At 35.3% G+C, this 24,592-nt stretch overlaps 1 protein-coding gene across 1 annotated transcript in view; it reads left to right on the top strand.

Annotated features, from left to right (window-relative positions):
• Positions 1–19,803, top strand: part of LOC145662266 (calcium-activated chloride channel regulator 1-like) — a 122,410-nt gene extending 102,607 nt beyond the window's left edge. The window contains exon 13 of the mRNA XM_081727654.1: positions 18,061–19,803. Coding sequence (XP_081583780.1) covers positions 18,061–19,349 — 1,289 coding nt within the window. The 3' untranslated portion in view covers positions 19,350–19,803. The remainder of the gene's footprint in view (positions 1–18,060) is intronic.
• The last annotated feature ends 4,789 nt before the right edge of the window (positions 19,804–24,592 follow it).

Below are 24,592 nucleotides of genomic sequence, written 5' to 3'. Positions count from 1 at the left end.
CAAGCATAGGCGTCTCTGGCGGGGGGACCAGGGGGTCGCGTCCCCCCAATATTTTGAAGTACAAAATATTCAATATTTCATTCTAATTTAATTTATTTACTAACGACAGAATAACAAATAAATAAATAAATAATAATCATATTTATTTGGAATATATTATTCAGGCTGTGGAACGATTATAGAAATATCAGAGTTCTTGATATATCTTAGGGGATCCGTGAAGGTAAGCAGAAAGGTAACAAATTGAATCGAAGATAATAAATAGGTTGGGCTAGGTAGCACCATTTTAATCACTTTCTTCGGTGCCCCCCTCCCCCAAATTTTCATGCCAGAGACGCCAGTGGCTCCAAGAGCATTGCCAGAACGAACTCAAATATATATATATATATATATATATATATATATATATATATATATATATATATATATATATATATATATATATATATTAAATTAAATTAACTTTTACAGGCTTTATATCAACTCATTAAACAATTCTTGCAATATATCTATCCATTTATAATTTCCTTGAGTACTAAAATTTTTTTCCACACGTCTGTTAAACGTTCTACGATATGTTTTACGAAGACACATGCTCAAAATAGAGGGCTCAAAGTTGAAAACTTCTTAAAATATCTCTCTATGACTTGGTTCCCGAGATATGGCCCCTTAAATCTCCCGAATAGTCGGGAGGCAGAATCGGGTAATAAAGTAAAAGCCGAGAGAGTAAAAGCCTAAATCATCAAGCCCACTATCCTGATCATTTCTAGACCACCGGTCGCTTGATACGAGCGGAAAGAACCCCCATACACCCCCTCCCCCCGCTACTGAAGCTAAAAAAAAAATGAGCGTTTCTAATAAAAGGCCATATCTCCGAAACTAATCAAGATATTAATGAATTTCTTTTTCCGCTTTTATCTGTAAGGTGTGCTTTACGATTTTGTATATTCATGCTTTGGGTAGACCCAACGGTTTTTCGGAAAACTTAACATAAACATTAAAAAGTACCATATTTTGTCCATAATATTTTCTTTTTTGCTCTGTACGCCCCCAACGAATTGAGATATAGAAAGAATATCCCTAATTAAGTTTGTAGAGCATTAGATTATCTTTCCAACGGTACCAATATTGTTAGGTTTACTTCCAGAAGTAGCTCTACAGCGAGGTAAGTTTGAAGGCAAGTGCGCTTTGATTCGAATGCCGATGCTCCGAATTGCACCACTGAATTTCAGCTCACGTCAGAAAATAAAGATTTTGTTTCCGAGATAAAAGCTTATTTTTTCCCCCAATATTTAAAGAACAGTTCTTACCCTTCTTCCTTGAGCTCTCCTGCACTGCCATGATCATTTCTAGATCTCCGGTCATAAAATGCGTTAAGGATCATAAAATTTTTAGATAAGTAGAGATGTCTTTTATAGTGTTGAAATCCACTTACAGTTAATATTCAGGATGATTCCCATTTTTCAACTCTCTTTGTGTGCGGTATTTCCACCGGTCGTTGAAAATAATTCCTTATTTCTTTTACAAAAATGTTTATCTTGTCATGATAAGAAGGCGGAAAATATAAATAATTTAAGAACATATGTAAAGATGTCTTAAATGAGGGCAAAGACCATTACAGAGTGATTGATAACATTGTTGTACACTTGAAGAGTATTTCTGAAATCAAGAATGGGTCTGTATTTTCTCAATGGTCACTTTAAAAAATGTTTCTGCAGACCTTAATAATTATATTTGTATGTAATTTATGAGGATATTACATCGAACTTTATTAAATACTTATTTACTGGAAACAAACAAAACTATAATAATAATATTCGACATTAAATATTAAATCTGCTCAAAAATATTTGCAAAATTACATATTTTTTTACTCCTTTGAATCCTCATCAGATGAATCATTTTCTGGTACGTAAATAAGTGTTTATAAGTAAGTTATAACACTTGTTACCATTACAACTACAGGTTCTAATGCACTCAACTGAAGCCCGCTTGTAATTGTTTGTTTCACATATGTTTACATGTACAATACTAACTCTGGGCACCTTTTAGTCATAGATTCCTGAGTGGTCCATTTGGGCACCAATTTTCCATTCGTAGTTTGCCAACCAAAATGTTTGGGTTGAAGGGAATCAATATTCGAGTCGCTGGCGTGTTGCCAAATATATGTTCGAAGTTGTGCTCGCTTGATGTGCAGCATTAGAGCACCGTTCATTGGTGGAAGATGGTCTGCTTTTTTGTGACCGGTCAAATCAGTAGAGACAGTAGAGAATCAGTAACGAACTTTTTAAGTTGGTAGAAAATGACAATTTTATTAAAAAGCATGGGGAAACTACTTTATTAGTATAGGAAATTACTGTTTTCAAACAAAATTGATAAATTAATAAATAACAAAAATAAAATAACATAAAACTCAGAAATACTCATTTTACATGCCTTCTACAAAAAAGTTAACATTTCCTTTTAATCCTTGCTAAGTTTTAATGACTATCAATTAGAAATCAAACTCCTGAAAATTTTAATTGATTCAAATTTTTAACTGGGGAATTTAATCGTTAATTGTTAACGGATTGATTACAAGCCTGATTATTTACTTATTTATTGAAGTACATATAACATCAGATTTTATATTGTAAGGATCCGCACATCACAACAGAAATACATATCAATATAACACGTGTTATTGATTATTTGACACGTTTATTTGAAAACTAAAAAGCAGTTCGTTTCTGTACAAGAATGGCATGTTAGGTAATGTTCTATTTTACTATTTCAAAATTCCTGTTAAGGAATATAATAAGAATAATAACAAAGAAAAATAATAAGAGGAACACAACTGATCGATGATTTGAAAATTAGAAGAAAAGAAAATATTGGAAGTTAAAAGAAGTTGAAGATCGAGGAACGTGCAAGAAACATTTCAAGGCATAATAATAATAATAATAATAATAATAATAATAATAATAATAATAATAATAATAATAATAATAATAATAATAATACACTAGCAAATGCACAGAATAACCACAAAGTTCCGTTATCCCCTATTGCGTGTCCAGTCCACATATTCATAGATGGTCGCACTGTATTAATGTGGGATCCTGGCAGAGGACAACTTGGAAATGATTTTTTTGACTATTCTTTACTGTTTATTCCAGAGTATCTGTGTACACCATTGTTTTCATAACTGAGTATGATTTTCCTCCATGTACGATGTGAAATTCTTTTCAACATTGCAGGCTTAATGAAAGTAAATGCACGTCGAACAGCATCCTTAAGTCCGTCATCTGTCTCGTAAGAGCCGTTAACGTGTGGTAACAACTTTTTGTTTAATGAACCCCCATAATGCATTATAGTAAAATGACAGATCAGGACCTCGGCCACTCCAAAGGTGCAGACAAATGGATAGAACCACATTCAATTCATCTACCAGGAAATATCTCATTGAGATATTCTCTAACGGCAATAGCATAATGGGCTGGTGCTCCATCTTGCTGGAACCATACACGACCAAGTAGTCCGCGATCTTGCAGATATGGAATAAACCAATCACGTAACGTGGTGAAATACGCAATATGATTCACAGCACCGTCAAAGAAATATGGACCTACCAAGTGGGTTGCAGACATTACAGCCCAGATATGACATGTAATGGGTTGTGTTGTTTTTAATAAAAATGTGAGTTTTCTTTACTCCTGAAATAAACGTTTCTGGCTTTTGCACTGTGATATATTGCACACTTGTCCGAGGTAAACACCTTCCCCCTTGAAGGAGGTGTTATAAATACATTGAACACTCGCCCACAAGCCTGCTGAGTTTTAGCATGTCACAATCACTCAATTTGTTTACTAACGAAGGTTTAAATGCCTTTATCTGCAAAATCCTTTGTCATATGTTTTTGTAGTGTCGAATATGAAATTCCCAATTCCTATGAGCGCTTACGCATGAACTTTTTTGGCGAACGTTCGATTGACGCTGTAGCCTCCACACGCGTTTCCAGTAATGTTGGTGGTCATCCAGAGTGGAGCTTATGTTTCATGCAACTAGTTGCAAAGAGCTTTTTCTCCTACCGTAAAATTGTTGATTTTGGAGGGGAAGGTTTCTGTAACCCTACAGTGAAATCATGGTGAATATCTCTCATTGATTTTCCTGTATGGGGTCGTTTGTGAGCCCACGTGCTCATTATGATCCGTTCCTCCATGGTGTAAGTGGACTCATCAGTCATCATTTAGGTGTATATCAGCACCTGCAATAATAAGAAACAAAATTAACATCTATTTAATACATAGGAGGTACTGGGTTTAGATGTATATAAACACCTGCAACAATAAGGAACAATATTAACATCTATGTAATACATGGGAGGTATTGGGTTTAGATGTACCTAGGTATATAAACACCTGCAACAATAAGGAACAACAGTTCATTAAGATATATGTAATACATAGGGAGTTTCGAGACTTTGTGATCACTCTGTAGTAGTGAAAAAAAAAATGATACTTCTACTTCTGTACCTGGCTATGCAAATTCCAGCCTTCAGGCAATTTAATGCAATTTTAAAAGACTATCAAATAGTAAAACAAAAAAAGGTAAGTACGCGAAATACAGCACAAAACAAATCTTTGAACATTGTACTTTAAGACGAATACAATATTTAGCGGTATTGTTTAGTGAAATTGCAGCAATAACTTGAAACAATGGACTTTAAATAACATGGAAAAAAATATGGAAAGGGAAACATAATGTGGAAATATCATTGAGTGAAACTGCAACAATGTTCGCTATTTGTTCTTCGTCCATTTATTACTTTATGTACTTCCACAGACAAAAAAGAGAAAAAAAGAAAAGAAAAGAAAAAAGAAAACCTGTCTCAATACGAAATATTGCTCCATGTTCTTCAGCAGTGTTGCCAGGTCTCCTGATATTCCAGGAGATTTCCTGGTTTTCCAAGTTGTCTCCTGGTCTACTGATTTTTCTTTAAAAAATGTTAAAAACTCCTGGTTTTGTGCATCATCCAAAAGCTCTTAGAAAAGTAGACTTCAGAAACCAAAAGGAATTCGTATCTAAGATGAAATGTGCTTTGCAACAAAAGTTTCCCTATCTATGGCATCAAGAAATCTCCCAAATTATGGACTGCAAGATTTTAAACTGAGGTGTCTTGAACTATATATTGAAGCAGTACATCAAAATGAAGAGAGATATTAACTCCTTCGTGACTAAGCGTTAGCGTACACGATTTTGGCATGAAGGACTGCGTTCAATTCCCGGTGGGATCTTATGTGGTTCGGATTTCACGTTAATCAGTAGGTCCACGTCTCATACAGCCTCGCTGTTTAACGGGACGTTAAACTGAACTGAACTCGAGAGAGAGATACGCTTCATGATCCCGTCATGACACATTTAGAGATGATTAGCTTATCAAATGAGATAAGGAAATCGTCACAATCAATCGCTCCTCTCGTAGCCGACTTTCCTAATGATATAGAATAGAGTAATTTGCAACAAGTAGATACAGAATGGTGGTTATTGCGAAACACAGATTTGTAAACTGAAAATGAAGTTTCTTTTTAAGATTTTTGGATGCTTGTAAGGAGCGTCATTTCAGATTTTGCTTAGGGGAATAAGACCCTTTGATATAAGTAAAATTTCGGACATTTCATTGATTCATTACTATTCTGTTGATAAAATCAATATAAATCTCCAACTTAAGGAGTGCAACTGACCCTCCCCGCCCTCCCTAAATGACGCCTCTGATGCTTGTTAGTAAAAAAAAAAAAAAAAAAAAAAAAAAAGTAAGTAGATAGCCTAACCAGTTAATATTTCCGAATTTATCCACATTTGTTATGTCTTTGGTCTGCCTTCCTCAAGTGTCACAGTAGAAAAAGTGTTTTCAATCGTAAATTTGATGAAGGCGAAACAAACAGACTTGATACCCAAACTTTGCAAGGATTGCTGCACACAAGAAGGCTCACTTGTAACAACTCATGCTAAGATCCCCTGTGAATCGCTCTCTGACCAGCAGAGTGAATGTTGACATGTACGCAGATAAAGATGATTAGCCTTTTATTGGTAAGTATAATCATTGATAGGTCCACTGTTTGCCTTGTAAACAAAATAATCATCCTAATTAACATATTTAGATATTAAATTGTATCTCCTGGATTTTTCCTGGATTTAGGGTAAGAATTTTCCTGATTTTTCGAAAAATTGGTTGGCAACACTGTTCTTCAGTAAATGTACAGCAGAACATGAAAATTAAAGATCGTCAGAATTTTATCACAGAATATCAAGCAAATAGTGTTTTCTTTTAAGAAGGAGTCCGAATAGGTTTTCCACACAACCGACTACTAATCGTGGAAGATATCTGAGAAATGCATACATACCACCCCGAGCTATACTCGAGTTTTAGAGATTTAAGATTAAAATTTCTAGGGCTTTCGGTATCTATGGCCAGGGTAGCCCGTCATGTTTGAGGGATGACGTCCCTCGGCGAGCACACTATCCAGGGAAAGGAAAGGAAGAAAGGATTGGGGAAGGAAGGAAGCGGCCTGAGACCAATATGTTAGGTACCATCCCGGCATTTGCCTGGTGTGAATGACGAAAATTCAGGAAAATATCATTCAGGATGGCTGGCCGGAAGGATTTATACTTTTTCGACCGAGTCCAGTTGGATGACGAAGATGCCCCAAAGTCCTCCTCGGGCTTAGGATCGAAAGTGTAAATACCCGAAAGGAGATTCAGCAGAATAATTCCCATTCTCATAAAGAATTTTCTTGTGATGCATGAAAGAAATTTATGATTTCAGGCATCAAGATTCAATCATTTCCACCCTTTTATTGATTTGTCATTTCATTATATAAGTTACTTTTCGACCTTCTAGAGATTTCGAAAATTATTGTGTATTTTATCATATGCCGCTTTTTCTTTCGTTCACATTGGAAACGCTGTAGTTATTTTGTCATGACATCATTGCGACGTAATCAAGAAAAACTAGACGTCAGATGAATATAAACTACAGAAATGTGAATCAAGTGATTTTTTTTTTAAAAAGCAAAGTTTTATTTGAACATAAGATTGTTAAATCACAATTAAGTGAATATTACGTTGTGTCTACCATAACAAAAATGACAAATCCGTATTTGAATGAACGAAGCAAGGCCACTTTATTTTCGTGTCCTTCTAAAACCGATAAAGCAACAATGCAATGAGCTCACTCAGCATATATAATGAAGTACATAGAATGGTAATAAAAATAGAGATGAAGGAGGAGAAAAATCATTCATTTGCCTAATGTAGTACTTTTAGAACGTAAGTGGTTGGAGTTTTGGTTGTGGGTGGCGACTGAAAATAATAATGGTCGTGTGCGGGGTAAATTCAATTTATAACCACCACACAAACCTTTTTAAAAAAGAACTTCACGCTTAAAGTTTCCGCTTGAAGCACACATCTTAAAACAAAGAGCTGTCTGTGATTGCAATGAGTGGTTGCTGTTGTTGTTGATGATGATGATGATGATGTGACGGTAGAGGATTGTAAAGAGTGCGGGGAGAAGAGGCAATCATTCCATCTCTGTCAGATGGAAGAAAATGAACGCACTTTGCTTGAAGGTTGCCAGATGCAATCAATCACTGAGGAAGATTTTTTAACTATGGAAGGAATGAGAGGAGTTAATATTGTAATGGACGGGGAAAGGGGTTGATATTCTCTTGTGACCACCCAGTTCCTCCTGTGAAAATTATTTACTACTCCTACGTTAAGTTTACTCCCGTTTTCCTAGCACTCAGCGCGAGGGCAATTTATTTTCATTAATTTTTTCCCTCCTACACTAAATATTTTCAAGCGCTGTTTCATTAATAAGTAACTGTCTCATGACGAAAGAATTTTTGCTGATCAATAATTTATCAACCCCTTATTAATTTGCCTTGCTGTTTCTACGGACACTATTACTGTCTTTCAGTTGCTGTGGAGAGAAACAATTTAGTAGACAAACGTCACTGTATTACACGTTAATGAAGGTCAAATTTATTGAAACCTCTTTCGTGGATAAGTCAACTCCAATCCAAACTATCATTCCAAATTTATCGAGATTGTTGCTCATTTATTAAGAAGTGATTTTTAGGTAAAATACCTTCATTTTTGTTAATGTTTTCCATTCTTCTAGGTTTGCTTTTAGTATACGTAAATTTGATTTAAAGTAAGGGGTCCGCGATGGCTCAGTGGTAGAGCGCTCACCTTGCTTGGGGTTCCGGGTTCAAACTCTGCTTCCGCCAAGTGAACTTTGTGGTGGACAAACACAGTGTGCGTGGGTTTTCTCGGGGTTCTCCCGTTTCCTCCGACTTTCTTCATTTCATTCATCTCTCATCATCGCCGTCTCCTTTAGCCTAACCGGAATAACCGTGGGACGTGAAACTCAAAAATTTCATTTTTGATTTAAATTACTCGTTGAGCAAAACAATACGTTTATCGTGAAAATTATTAACGTGTAACAGTTTCTCCAATTATCCACTTTGGCTTCACCAGACACTTAGCTTTAGATAGTGTCTGATGAAGCCAAGGTAAACGGTTGGCAAAATTGTTACACGTTAATATTTTCACGATAAACGTACTGTTTTGCTCAGCGAGTACTTTAAATTAAATTTGTTAATGTTGCATTGGTATTCACTCATATTCAGTACGAGTTGCCATCATATAATTATGATGTAATCCACAGTTTCATTTTACACAAAAATATATCATTGTGTTAATTATAAATCTTTGAGTATGCAATACCACGAACATATGTCTATTAAGCTACTATGTATAGCAGTGATGGCCTTAGTAGTAAAGTAGTAATTAAGCAATTAACCAGGGTTATAGTGCCAAATTTATCTGTGGCTTAACGCTTGATGGAAGATAGGAGAACTGAAAGCACAATTTAAGCATAAACACAAAACTGAAATCAAATTATGAATGTTTGTTTTAATATTGTATAGTAAAACAATACATCACAGAAGTAATACATCACAGAATGTAATTTTTCTGGCTCACTAGAGTATATACTGGTTGTTTTTCATTAAATAAATCCTTTCCTTTATTTCCATGAGGGAAGAGCGTAAATGATTGTTTCTGCAAAATAAAATAGAGTGAAGGAGTTATGAACAAAGCGAAAGAAAGTAGCCTAATTAATTAACTCTCTGTTTACCTTTGAACAAACATTTAAAACATAACTTTCGACACTTCTCTTGTAAATTAAAAGTACGTTTTCCATTTTTTTAAAAAAATTATCTTCCTTGGAATAAAAAAAGCAACTATTTTCCCTGATTCTGTACCAAAGCTCAAAACCTGTGCCGGAGCTTCACTAGGCACGACATTTCCTCAAAAAGTATCTTCTTTTATTTAAATGCAAGAGTTCTCTCAATCCAACAACACAGTAAACCGTAACACGTAACCATTAATTGTCAGTAAAAATTGGTGGCCAGGCGTAGCAGCCTAGTTTTTGTGGCTAAGGCTCTCGCCTTCGGTGCAGGTGGTCCCGGGTTCGATTCCCGGTGGGGGCACTCGGTCGAAAAAAGTGTAAAAAGCTTTTTCAGGCCAGCTATCTTTAATGTGGTTTTCCTGGGTTTTCCTGAGTCGGGGTGGTACTGTCCGCGCGCCAAGAGAAAAACTTACGTAAATGTGTCGCATGCACGGGGAGGCCGTTTCATTTGAGCACAAGACATTATGTGATGAACACGCTATACTCAAAAATAGGTTCAGGGTTGCAACCGGGGTATGAGCAATTGCTAAGAGTTGGAAAAAGAAAATATACCGGTAGCAAATAATATTGCACTTAGCATACAATCATTGAATACATTTTGGCGAGACTTTCACTGATACATAGCTTAGAAAACAACTCGAAAAATGGCTACTTTTCGAGTCTCTTTAAAAAACTTCTTTGGTTGGTATTTTTATATTCGAGGAAAAACTGATAAGTGTTACACATGTTGATTTCTGGTCTTTAAAATTTTCTGGAGAAAGGGAATATCACCGTCTAAGATAATATCTAAAACCCAATCCTACTGAAAGAAACGCTATACACACAGAGCCCGAAGTATGTTGATTTGGCATAAAAATATATGTCAAACCTGTCCGTAATAGGGCACACACACGGTTGGAGGGCGTTTCGTCCAAAGGACATTTCGTCCAGAGACATTTAATCCAAACACATTTGGTCCAGGGACATTTGGTTCAAAGGATAATTGGTTCAAAGGACATTTCGTCAAAAAGACAATTGGTCCAAAGGACATTTCGTTCAAAGGACAATTGGTCCAAAGGACATTTCGTCCAAAAGACATTTGGTCCAAAGGACACTTCATCCAAAAGACAATTGGTCCAAGGGACATTTCGTTCACAAGACATTTGCTCCAAAGGACATTTCGTCGAAAAGACAATTGGTCCAAGAAACATTTCGTCCAGGGATGTTTAGTTCAAAGCACATTTCGTCCAAAGCACATTTCGTCCAAATGACATTTGGCCCGGTAACGCTTGGGGGTCTGGTGTTTGTTTCTATTAGAAGAGTAAAAGTGATGCCTATAACATTATGACTCAGTAGCTTCTTATTTTTAAAGGAAATTTGAAATAGAGATTTATTCTGCAATTTTCATTTCGATAGAACAAATATATGCTGAGATATTCAGTAAAGCGTAAACGCCTGAAAACAAAATGGACACCTATCATTGCTTTCATTACTAATTTTACAAAAATACAGTTTTAGCTTCGCAGAAATACAGTTGTAGCTTCGTTGGTTAAGGAATTCACCTTCTCCCGAAATGATAAACAAGCCTTTCAAGAGCAAACTCACTCCTCATTGGAGGACAACATTGCCTCCGCATGGTCATGTAAATCTTCTATTTGGTTTGAGACTTTGCAATGGATATCTTAAATGTACTGTACTGTACCGAGAAAATTAATATGAAAGCCAAGGTATATACTGCATTTGCATGAAGAGAAACACTGAAATAAAAATACAAGAAAAGTGAACAATTCTGGTTTGTCATACAACTCACTAATTAGATATGTAGAAACGTCTGCCGAAGTTACACACTATCAATAGTCTACGAATAGAAACCAGACTTGTAGTTAACCTGAAAAGATACTTATATTCTACACGAAATGTTCCAACTTTCATCTTATATTTGTCAATCACTTATCACAATGTTGCAGCCAAGAATGTGACTGTTAGTATTGTATTATTAATGGTAAAAAGAATATATGTCACACATGTGTATTTTTCTATTCTCAGTATTTCTTCAAAGAACCTTGAACACATTTTTTTTTCACTTTTTTAACACAAAGGTTTGAATAGTTAATATTTAACTTACTCAAATTTAAACTCCATTAATTTTAGTTACCGGTACTTATTTTAAAACTATTTCATTCAAAACATTAAAATTTTAGATGTCATGTTAGCAGTTATTGTAGCAACGTACTTCGCACTCCAACCTTTCCCTCATTCCTGTTGTTCGGCCATTTTGTTTTTAGGCGTTTACATTTTTCTGAATATTTCAGCATATATTTGTTCTATCGAAATGAAAATTGCTGAATAAATCTCTATTTCAAATTTCCTTTAGAAATTAGAAGTTACTGAGTCATAATGTTATAAGCATCACTTTTTTACTCTTCTGATAGAAACAAACCCCGGACCCCCAAGCGTTGCCGGACCAAATATCATTTGGACGAAATGTGCTTTGAACTAAACATTCCTGGACGAAATGTCCCTTGGACCAATTGTCTTTTGGACGAAATGTCATTTGGATCAAATGTTTTTGGACGAAATGTCCTTTGGACCAATTGTCTTTTGGACGAAATGTCATTTGGATCAAATGTTTTTGGACGAAATGTCCTTTGGACCAATTGTCTTTTGGATGAAGTGTCCTTTGGACCAAATGTCTTTCGGACTAAATGTCCTTTGGACCAATTGTCCTTTGGACGAAATGTCCTTTGGACCAATTGTCTTTTGGACGAAATGTCCTTTAAACGAATTATCCTTTGGACCAAATGTGTTTGGACTAAATGTCCCTGGACGAAATATCTTTGGATGAAAAGGGTGGTCACCCACACACACATGTAATGATGCTAAACACACTGCCAATACACGTGACTAATACTATCGCTAAACATACTGCAAGAAGACGCTAGAAATATTAATATTAGTGGAAATAATGCTAGTTTAGTCACTAGACAGCATTTAAAAGGTGCTAAATTTATATTCCAACAATGATAAATGAACCAATTGTTTTTGATAAAAATATCCTTAAAATTTCTAGATCAAGCGACAAAGTGCTACATTGGTAACACTGATAATAAGAGACAAACGACAATCTCCTCACGTTTCCTTGCATCTGTACACATTTTTGACTTACAAGTATATCATCTCCAACATTGCCCCAATTATCAAACCATAACATACTAATCCGTCAAAACTAATGAAAACAAGACAGTTGACATGCTATAGTTGCTCACATTTTTATGTTCATGGCGGACATAAGCGTAATGTCAAAAAATCGACATATTTCCTTATGTCCACCATTAGAAGGCAATTCATTTGTACACATTAAAGTATGTCCAAATTTGAAGTCATGCACTTTTCAGTGGTTTTGATTCGTTTCGGGCTCTGTGTGTAGGGGTGCTCGATAACGCTGAGAGCCTATCGAACTATGGATGTGAAAATTTATCGAGTTGTCATCGGTTACTCGAAACCGTTAGAGTATTTGAAATTATCAAGTTATCAAATAGAGTTTTCCTTCGTGACTCTCTTTACCTCGTCTTTCCTCTGTATAGAGTTTTCTCGTGGCGCGCGGACTGTACCTAACATATATGTCCCAGGCCGCTTAATTCCTTCCCAAATTATTTCTTCCTTTCCTTTTCTCGAATAGTGTGATCGCCGAGGGACGTCATACGTCATACGTGACGGGCAAACATGCACATAGATGCCGAAAACCCTGGAATGATATGAATTCTACATACCCGTCAGTAGAAATTTGGCGTTCTTACAGTTTTACTCCTACATAAACCGAAATCCCGATCAAATATTAATATCATCTCCTTCCTTCCTACCTTCAACTCTTTCCTAGGTGCTTCTTCAAGCACTGATTATTGTCCTAGCTGCCTAAATCCTACTTCGGTTATACATTTTTAAGGGGCTTTGATTTATGAAAAATCTTTTCATTATTGCCCTGTTCGACGGCCCTAAGTATACAATCCAATGCTTCATATGCTTCATATATATATATATATATATATATATATATATATATATATATATATATATATATATATATATATATATATATATATGTGTGTGTGTGTGTGTGTGTGTGTGTTTGCTGCGTAAAATATGTTAAGTCCAAAATGTTCTAAACGTTTGAACTTAAAAAAACCTTTTTATAATACTTTGTGGGAAACAATTTACGCAGAGATCTAAAGCACTCAACACTTCGCCAGCAGTGTAAAGCGCTTAATAAACTTTTATTTTTGAGACTTTACACAAACAGAAAATTTCCAATGCCAATCTTTGTCAAATGACTACGATTTATGATTTTTGGACTTAACACCTTTTACGCAGCATCACGGATATAACACTAGGCCAGCTTCTTCTTTAAATAATTGAGAAAACTGTTAACTTTTTCATGTATTTATGTGTATCGTACAAACTTTATATGTCTTTCTTTAATTGGACTGGATTATCTTGCACTCTAAACGCTGAAAAAAAGGAAGAAAGAAAGAACAAAAGACTTTCAAGAATATTTTATATAATGATAGGCCTACATCTTGAAATGTTATCATATTAGAATTTATATAATCTTTACCTTGTTGATTTGTATGAGTTTTCCATATTTGTAATATATATATATATACTTAGCAATTCTGAACTTTAGTGGGTGATTAAGGATGAGCACGAGTCGAGTCGAGACAGAATTCTCCTAAGAAAATTCGAGTCGAGAGACAGCTCTTCCAATAGAAAAATATGTTTTTCGAGTCGAAACATCACTTTGACAACACATTTTCGAGACGAGACAGTCTCAAATCTTGTCTCGTGCGCATCCCTATGGGTGATACACGAATCACTTGAATGTTATTATTATTATTATTGGTATCCAGTTTGAACTAGTATTCAATCACAAGGGAAGATGTCGAGGACTACTTGTATTCCCCGGATTGACACAATTGAACATTTTGACAAACACTGCTCTAGGTGATTAAAGCTCAGCAACATTTTTCAATAATAAGATAATTTCTTATTATAATATATATATATAAAGAGAGTATAACCCTATTATCTTCATAATTATACACATTTTCTTTTTCTAAACCATATTGACTAGTTACAAGTTTGAACTGTGAGAAGCTGTGAAAGAATTACCTAACAATGTCCATAATAAACTATCCAATGTGAAGGTCATCCTCAATATGTAATCATATAAATAAATTGTAACACAGCAATCAAGTTCATTCAATTATCAAAAGGTTGAGTTAAACAAGAATAATTATATTCTGAACTCTTGAGAAGAATGAATGAGTGGACAGTAAATACTATCCCACGAGAATTATTTTCCCACAATCTGTTTTAAAATTCATATCAGAAACCATTAATTTGAAAGAAATTATTTGCTTCCCAGAGGATATGCACAGGAACTGACTGTTGAATATCCCTTCATTGAAGAAACAACATACCACCGTAAGCATTGTAGTTTACATATGATAGTGGCACTGTCTGTTGATTTACGACTGTAAGACAACACACTTGAACTAAATTTCGCCTATTTGGGTATTTCATGAATGAAATGTTACAGTGGATCAGAATTAAATTTGTTTCAATTGCAGCTTGATTATAAGGACATCACATATATTTTGTGGTCAATTTTGTGGAATCATGATTATACTGTATTTCTACAGGGGCAATGATATTGACACTTGTGGGAACCTAACGGTAAATCATTCAATCGATATGTCAATAAGCTATTTTATAACATAGTGACACAATTTATAGTGTGTCGAAAGAAGAAATCCGTGATCTCGACATACTTTGCCTTATCTGTAAAAATTACTGACAAACAAAGAAATAATCTTGTTTTATAGGACATATACAGGAGGGTGAAAATAACTGGGTATAACTAGAAAATAGCTGTTGTAATGTTAGTTCTTATTTATTACAAAAACATGTACACGTCCTTAGCTAGATATAAAAAAAAAACAACAAAAGAATATGTAAAATCTCTATATGGGCACTTGAGTTGTACACCAGCTTCTTCAAACGACCAGGGGTACAATTGATATTTTCATGAAGAAAGCCAATTGGAATGTTGGCAATAACCTCTTGAATTCGTTCCACCAATTTCTTCACTGTGCGAGGTTTGGACTAGTACACCTCCTCCTTAATATAACCCCACAAATAAAAGAAATCACATAGAATGAGATCTGGAGTTCTTACTGGCCAGCCGTGAGATCTGGCGTAGCGATCTGAGCTCACTTACGAACAATTAACATGGTGGTCCACCATGTTTGCATTGCGCTTTTTGCTTGCAGCGATTAACGATTAAATGAACTTAGTGAAGCAGATAATATGAAATATTAATAAATACTTTATATTATGGCACTATTTTTAACTTTAAATACTTAGTTATTTTTTACCTAGCCGGTATATTTAATAGGTAGAAGCCTGCGCATGGTTAAGGGCTTCGACGCCATAAACACCGAGTTGCTTCTTTACAAACTCTCTAATAGATATAATATTCATGGACAGATCCTCTCTTTCCTAGATTGTTATCCCTGAGGGAGAGAACAACGCGTTACTCTTCCTGGATTCCTATCTCCGTACAGTTCCGTCTTATCCGGAGTCCCTCAGGGGAGCGTGCTGTTTCCACTTTTGTTCTTACTGTGTATGGACGATTTACCTAGCATCTTTTCGTCCTCTTTATCAAATATACTGCTTTTTGCTGATGACTGTAAACTCTATAAAAGTCATTAACTCTGTAGATGATGCTTCTCTACTTCAAGCTGACATAGATACATTAAGTAACTCGTGTACTAAATGGAATTTAGCTTTAAACCCCACCAAACGTTCTATCTTTTCTATCTCTTTAAAAAAGAATGCACTTCTTCAGATTTATAATGTCAACAATATACCTATAAAACGTGTGTCATCTCAAAAAGATCTAGGTGTTGTCTTTGATGAAAAACTCTTCTTTATGGATCACATCTCATCGATCTTACCCAGAGCTATGAAATTAATTGGTCTACTTTATAGATTTCCCGAAATACCTTATAGATTTCTCTCTGCCCTTACAATATTTTATAAGGCTTATATTTCTCCAATTATTGAATAGTGTTCACCTATATGAAATATGGCAGTACCTACTAATCTATCACGCATTGACTCGGTTTTAAACTTCTTTATATAGCCATAGTTAGATTTAGAATTCCCGAGTTACGTGACCACACGAGAGAAGAAATAATATATTTAATGAACTTACGTACCCCCAGACAAACGATGCCGAGCTGCACACCTACTTTGCTATATAAGATTATCATTTTTCAAATTGATTGCGAATTTTTACTATCACAGATTAACTTTCAAGTTCCTCACCGGCGAACTCGTTCTCTTAATTTGCTAACTTACGAGACACCGAGATTATCAATTGTAAAATCCTCGTTGTTTTATAGACTTGCGCATGATTACAATACATTGCTAACAATCTGTAATATTTTTACTTCTGAACAAAGTTTTAGAACACAGTTAAAGAGAACATTGTAAATTTAGAGGTAAACTTTCTTTGTTTGCATTTATTTTTTTTTTTTATTGTTTTTATTTTATTTTATTTGTTATTGTTATGTTGTTCAGTTTCGGTCAATTGGCTTAATGCTGTATGAAACTCTGTGAATAAATAAAAAATAAATAAGTCAAAGTTTGGAATTCGAATGGTTTTGAAACAATGAACAAATTAGTTTAATTCTATGTAATAGTTGTTGATAGCTCTATTTAACTAGTAATGTGCTTTAAAAATTTATTGTCGTAAAGTCATATTAAAATTTAATTAAAGCATTTTATAAATTCTCACTTGAAGATGACCACTGTACTAGGGTTAGCAAATTATCCGTTTTTACAGAGTACCAGCAATATTTTAGTTTTTATTTCGTTTAATATTATTGAAACGCTGAATATCTCCGTTTTTCTGATTCCAGCAAAATGTTTGTTTTCCTCCAGCTCCAAGATTTACTCCAGCAATGTTGACTATCTACTTAATCTGCAACTTTACTAGATATAAATAGTAATAATTTCTTCAGTTCTACAGCAATCGATACCTTTTACATGTGGTATTAACACACACACACACACGCATATATATATATATATATATATATATATATATATATATATATATATATATATATATATATATATATATATATATATAGATAGATAGATAGATAGATAGATAGATAGATAGATAGATAGATAGATAGATAGATAGATAAGTTTTATTAGAAGAATATTTCGTTCTTGAACAGAACATTCTTCGTGTGTTTTGCGTTGGAACATTATAATTATGAGTATAATTATGCACCACGGTAATATAAATGCAAATTCAAAGACGCGATATTGAGTAAAACGTTAAATGTTAGATGCTCAGTAGGCAGACGAGAGAAATAATTTGAATGTTGAATTATCAATGTAAAAATGATATCAATACGTTTGTATAACGTAAAACACGTAACTTATACAGATTACTATGATACTCTCGTATCTAAAACAAACCCTGAAGAAAGTTATAGGTAGCAAATATGTAAAATGTATGTCATAAAAATAATTTGTTCAAAATTCTCCCTTTTTTCTTTTAAATCTGGAACTATGGTAATCTTATACTGCATCTCCAAGGTGTCCTCCAGCTTCAAATATTAAATCCCAGCTTAACTCTACAAAATTTATTTAGTAATCGAATATTAAATTCCAGCTTAACTCTACAAAATTCTATTACTATTTAGATAAGTTACTAATTTCTTTGCAATTCTTTTAATTACGTTCTTTTTCTTTTGTCTTTGCAGCTACCAAATATGAAATCAAATGCGACATAGTGAGGCCACCTGAAAGAAACTGTCTTATAAGTAGTCCTGTGGCCTCTCCTGGCCCATACGGTTCATTGGAGGAATTGACTGTTTTCCTACCTCTTCATGAAGCATCGACTGTACATTACGTATCAATTTCAGCGTTAGACGCAGCAGGTCAACGCTCTGGTCTGTCCAATATAGCCACTGTGTATGTTAACGCAACGTCTCTACTGAAGGCTTCAGATTCCAGTAATAGTAACACATTAATTTATATAATTGTTTTGTCTGTCGCCGGAGTTGTGATCATACTATTACTCTTTTTTGGCGTCTGTATCCTATTAAAGAAACCGAGTAATGATAAGGATAGAAGATCTAACAGAGACAATAGAGGTGTCACAAATCATGGTTATGATGACGCCGATGATGAAGACGGACTTCGGATGGCACTTCCACGTGTTGCTATGTGGAATGAAGAGACAGGTCCTAATCCTTTCGACCGAGCATCATTATTGTCATCAAATTTCAGTACGCAATCCATATGTCAAACATCCACTTTGACTTCTGTTGATAGATTTCCCATAGCACCTTCAAGATCATCGAGACCACAACATACTCGACCAAAATCGAATGTCCCTGCTGAAATGACATCTTCTGTTAATAACGATAATGTTGAAATCCAGCCAACATCAAACAACAGCACAGGTAGTTACGACATCCGTACTATTAGTGATGAGTATCGAAACAGATTGGATGACTACAATAACTCTTCAAATTTTGCAGGTCCTGAAAGTAGCCCCATATCCGCAGTATCTCATGCAGAAATACATTTTCAACAACAGCCGGAACCGAATTATGCGGTACCAGTCAAGCATCCGGTAAGACCAATACCGCCAGTACGACAGACATCAATAGAATGGCGAGGAGGCAGTGCGGCACATACATCTTCAGCAAACAATGCCATTGTTAATAATGATGCTACCAATACTAATTCCAGGCCTCATTGGATGAAAGACGCTGTTCGAGTACTTCCAACTACCTTAACACAACCTCCTCCACCTCGACTTCTTTCAAGTTTTCAGCAAGTCAACCATAGCGCAAACAGCAAGAAGCCACTGGAACGACCACAAATCAGGCCTCCTGCACCTCCTAGAAGGATTGAAATTGTCGAAGGGAACGCACCTCCTCAGCGAGAAAGTATTGATGAAACTGAAAGTGTGTTTTTGATGTCAACAAACCGAGGACAAAATTGGACTGAAATACCAGTGTATCCGGTATCCGAAATATAAAACAAAACTACTATACTACCATACCAAGAAACTCAATTTGCTTGAGATCCATAATTTTAAAACCGTAGAAAATTATAATTACAAATCTTGATTATGTGGTCGAGGAATGTTTTGATGATTGTAGTGTTTCCATGATTTTTACTTCATCTTTAATATTGTTCGACAGCTTATTACTTCTGAAGACCTACCGATAATGGGAGAATAAATCATCTTAAGAAAGATATTTTAGAAAAAGAAGGGAAGGATATTGATACTGTGCCTATCTTTTCTTGTATTTTCTGAAAAAAAAAAACTGTTTTGTTTATTTTCAAACTAGTCATTGAGTGAATAAACTTTATATATAGGTTTTGTACGTAAAACTGTGAAACTGAATTAACAGAGATATTTTGTTCCCATGACGTACATTTCACTAAAACTGTACAATTATTTATATAAAGTGAATAAATTGAATAGTGATGTATTAGATACAATTATTTAGAATCCTATCTTATACGCTTTCCTGTATAAAATTCAATATTTTTGCTAGCTATAGTGTTAGTACAATGCAGTGATAGTACAAATATAGATTAAGGGACTATTAGATATAATCTCCCTATTACGTAATTCTCTTGACTGCCTCAGCGTTATCTTCAAACAGTTTGTCTGCTGAATTAATGATGGTGTCATGGTGCCAATGTTTTCATAAATGAAACAGTGGCACAATCTTTAAGGCAGTGGACAAACTATTTGCAGATAAGGCAAGTCTTTACTTTAGGCAAGGCAGTGACAGGAACCGATTCATCTGAACCGGTTCCCGCAGACAGAAAACAACGTGCCCTGAGGGGCTCTAACCCGACTTCACTCGCTAACGTTCACTCGACAATACTATGTGAATCAGGAACAGAAAGGACATTAGTGAGAGAATATCCATGTGAATTAGGAACAGCAAAGAACCAATGACAACCTGTGAATAATACTAATAGTGACATGATATCACCGCCTTGCCCAAAGTAAAGAGTTACCGACGATAATGCTCAAACCGCGAAGAGAGTTATATAATAGAGAGGTTATATCTGAGAATTCCTTAATCTATGGTACTGTGCAGGTCACTTGCGTAATGTTTTCTTTTCGGGTCACCCGGATCTACGTCTCTTTTCTCAGGCCAGAGTAGACCCGGAAGCAGCAAAAATCATATTACTCTACACGGTTATTGGAAAATTCAATTTGGTTAATTATAGTGCGTTAATGGTGTTCAATTACTTGAGTTTGAATATACATGTGTTCGATTTATGTGTTCTATTTTTAATTACGATAAATTTAACTCTAGCTGTTCGTAGTTTGTCCTCATGTAAAACCGATTTCATTAATATGTGGATTTACAGCTTACAAGGGAAGTATGAATGAGCTCATATCGAAACCTACCGTAAAATTTCATTCAGAGGAAGGAAGTCCCACAGAAAGACCACACACAAAAAAGCAACTGCGTTTTCGAAGTGGAATTAACCAAAATGGCAGATTGAAATGTCGCGTATCCATGTCGACAATTGCACAATACGTTCAGTACCACCCCTTATAAACGGCCTGTTAATAATAAAAAGTCAATAACAACAATATGGGTACTTACTATACCTAAGGGGAAGTCGTACGGTAAAGTGAACCTTGACAGCAGCCATCTTGATATCCGCCATCTTCAATTCAGGTAAAGTTTTGTAAATAGGAATAGGGCAATATGATACATGATTTTGGGGTAGAATTTAAGCAGAAAAACAATGATAGCAATAGTATTAAGATACGTGCATTTGTTAAAAAGTTACAGGCATATTTATTGTGTATGTTTTTATGTAAACAACTCCCGAATGAAGCAGCTGTCCAACACTTTGTAAAATACAAAAATATAGGAAACACCATCTATATTTTCCCAATTTGTTCCAAATGTTGTTGAGCAAAGCTACACACCTGTAGGAGATTAGTCTGCAAATTTGGTCCAAATTGGTTGAATAGGGGCGGAGATAGATCAGATAATACGAAAATTTAGCCAAAATCGCTTATAACAAAATCGTTATATTAAGTACTGTATGTGCAATTTTCCTCTGATTTGTCTCATTTCTGCTTTTCTTTCGTCCCTCATTGAAATGTATTGTGGATCTATCAAGTAGGAGTTACATTTCAACAGCGACAACTTATTTTTGGACAGCTGCTTCATTCGGGAATTATGCACATGGAAACATACAAAATAAATATGCCTGTAACTTTTTACCAAATACACGTGTCTTAAAACTATTGCTACCATTGATTTTCTGCTTAAATTCTAGCCCAAAATCGTGTATCATATTGCCCTATTCCTATTTATAAAACTTTACCTGAATTGAAGATGGCGGATTTCAAGATGGCTGCCGTCAAGGTTCACCTTACCGTACAACTTCCCCTTAGGTATAGTATGTACCCACATTGTTGTTATTGACTTTTTATTATTAACAGGCTGTTTACAAGGGGTGGTACTGAACGTATTGTGCAATTGTCGACATGGATACGCGACATTTCAATCTGCCATTTTGGTTAATTCCACTTCGGAAACGCAGCTGCTTTTTTGTGTGTGGTCTTTCTGTGGGACTTCCTTCCTCTGAGTGAAATTTTACGGTAGGTTTCGATATGAGCTCATTCATACTTCCCTTGTTAGTCCTAGAAGTGTCAAGTAGGGATGGGCAAAACTGATTTGTAGAAAAAACATCATTTCGATTTTCTCCAAATCCGGTTCGAGTATCTACCGAAACCAGTTATTCATAGAAAACCAAAACCAGTTTTGATAGAAAAACAAAACCAGTCTTTGATAGAAAACCAAAACCAGTTTTTGATAGAAAACCTGTCTCTGATAGGAAACCAAAACCAGTTTTTGATATAAAATCGGTCTTTGACAGAAAACCAAAACCAGTTTTTGATAGAAAACGAAAACCAGTCTTCGATATAAAACCAAAACCAGTTTTTGATATAAAATCGGTCTTTGACAGAAAACCAAAACCAGTTTTTGATAGAAAACGTCTCTGACAGGAAACCAAAACCAGTTTTTGATAGAAAACCAGTCTTCGATAGAAAACCAAAACAAGTTTTTGATAGAAAACCTGTCTCTGATATGAAAACCAAAACCAGTTTTTGATAGAAAACCAGTCTTTGACAGAAAACCAAAACCAGTTTTTGATAGAAAACCAAAACCAGTCTTTGATAGAAAACCAAAACCAGTTTTTGATTGAAAACTTGTCTCTGATAGAAAACCAAAACCAGTTTTTGATATAAAATCAGTGTTTGGCAGAAAACCATAACCAGTTTTTGATAGAAAACCAAAACCAGTCTTTGATAGAAAACCAAAACCAGTTTTTCATAGAAAACCTGTCTCTGATAGGAAACCAAAACCAGTTTTTGATAGAAAACCAGTCTTCGTAGAAAACCAAGCCCAGTTTTTGATAGAAAGCCGGTCTTTGATAGAAAACTCATTTCTTTCTTTTTGTTTGTTTGTTTGTTTGTTTGAGAATACTGTTTTTTGTGTAAACCACAAATTCCAAGCTCGTATCTGCTGCGTGTATTACCAATGTGGAAGGTCAAATTTCCCGTATTGTTTTCAAGTGTTTGTTACACTATATAATATAAAACTTTGAAGTACTTCTACTTTAGATGTCATTCATATATTACATATATAGAAATATAGGTTTTGAACTATACAGGGTGGGCCATTTTAATTAATCCACGAAAATATCTAAAAAATGATAAAACATAGGAGAAATGTTTGAAGTACACGTTATATATTGCTAAGGGGAAAAACCATTTCCGCCAAAAGTACCCCTCCCCACCTCCCGGAAATGGGGGTAACGGGGGGTAACTTTGAAATGTCAAATGGGAACATGGGTCGAGTAATACCTCGTTCGAAAGGTCTTGGAAAACTAAGTAACGCTGTACCAAAATTTGTTTCATATGGAGCACCAGTTTCAAAATGGCCGCCATGATATAGTTCGGAAACTCCAGTAGCCGTAGTATGAAAACCATGGGAGGTAGATGAATGGAACAAAATTGAAATACGTAAATATCATAGGGCATATCGAATGGTGTGGTCTCTGTGATCCCAGCGTCTTTCCTGAAGGGATCTTGTGAGCTAACTTCAAAATTTCAATGTCCGACCGGACAACGGTTCGGGCGTACGCTTGACCTACCCAATGCTCTTTGGAAGGCAGACTTCAGGGATAGAGAATTAGTGCACTCAGTTAATGCGGATTGCCACAGTCAAGGGCGCCCATAAGGGGGGCAAGGGGGCTCTCGCCCCCCTAAAGGAAATTGTGCTTCGGAATATCAAAAACTCAATAGAATTTTTAGAATAGCTACAGCAAAATTTGAAACTATATTTGAAATGTCGCTTTTTCTTGCCTCCCTTGGAAACCACAACATGGGCGCCCTTGGCCACAGTTACATTTTGTTAACTATTAGCACTCATGTCATATTGTGAGCTTGAGGGACGAAACAGTGTGTACGTATATCCCCGAAATGCTTTCCGAATAACCAGCACGCATTGCATAAAAGTTTCTGTGGCGACGGAGATTAGCAAATTCACACGTTTGTAAGTTCCAGCAACAGCATTATTCGATAACTTCTTTCGTATAACGTTCTTTCTGATTTCGCATCAAATCATACTTAGCCATACAGATATGCGTTACCATTCAAATAAAATTTCACCTTTTTATAGTCACTACAGCCTCATCCTTACAAACAAATGTTTCAACCATACCATAAGGTAGCCTTAATTTGCGAATTAAAGTAGAATTCTCATTTGAACTTTCACTGTTACTTTCCACCCCGCACACATACAGAGCACAGGAAAAGATTATTTTGCAGGACTTGGATATCTCTCTATACATTATGGCAATTTTACTCTTACATTTTTATCTCTGTTGTATCATTTTTGAGCCTTGGAACGCCTCCGTGGTTTTCCTATTTAATTTTCGTTATTTTCATTTATCTCTACCTGTATTCATACTATGGGCACTAGACGTTTTCTTAGACACATTCACCATGTCTTGGCGATCATTTTGAAAACGGTGTCTCATGTCGAAAATATTCTTACAGAAGCTGTTTGATATTCATTTGTCTATGTAACATGATGTTACTCGCTTCAAGTTGCTATTTGAAATTTTCAAGTTAGCCCCGGATACCTTTCAGTGGAGTCACCCCGACAACACCTCTCGATGTGCCTTACGTCAGTTACCTACTCCAGTTTTTCTTCTGTT

This window comes from Thermobia domestica, chromosome 1, assembly GCF_964235325.1.
Source record: "Thermobia domestica chromosome 1, izTheDome1.hap1.1, whole genome shotgun sequence".
NCBI classification, from domain to species: Eukaryota; Metazoa; Arthropoda; class Insecta; order Zygentoma; family Lepismatidae; genus Thermobia; species Thermobia domestica.
Note: the sequence above shows the minus strand (reverse complement) of the source record. Positions and strands in the feature narration are given on the sequence as shown.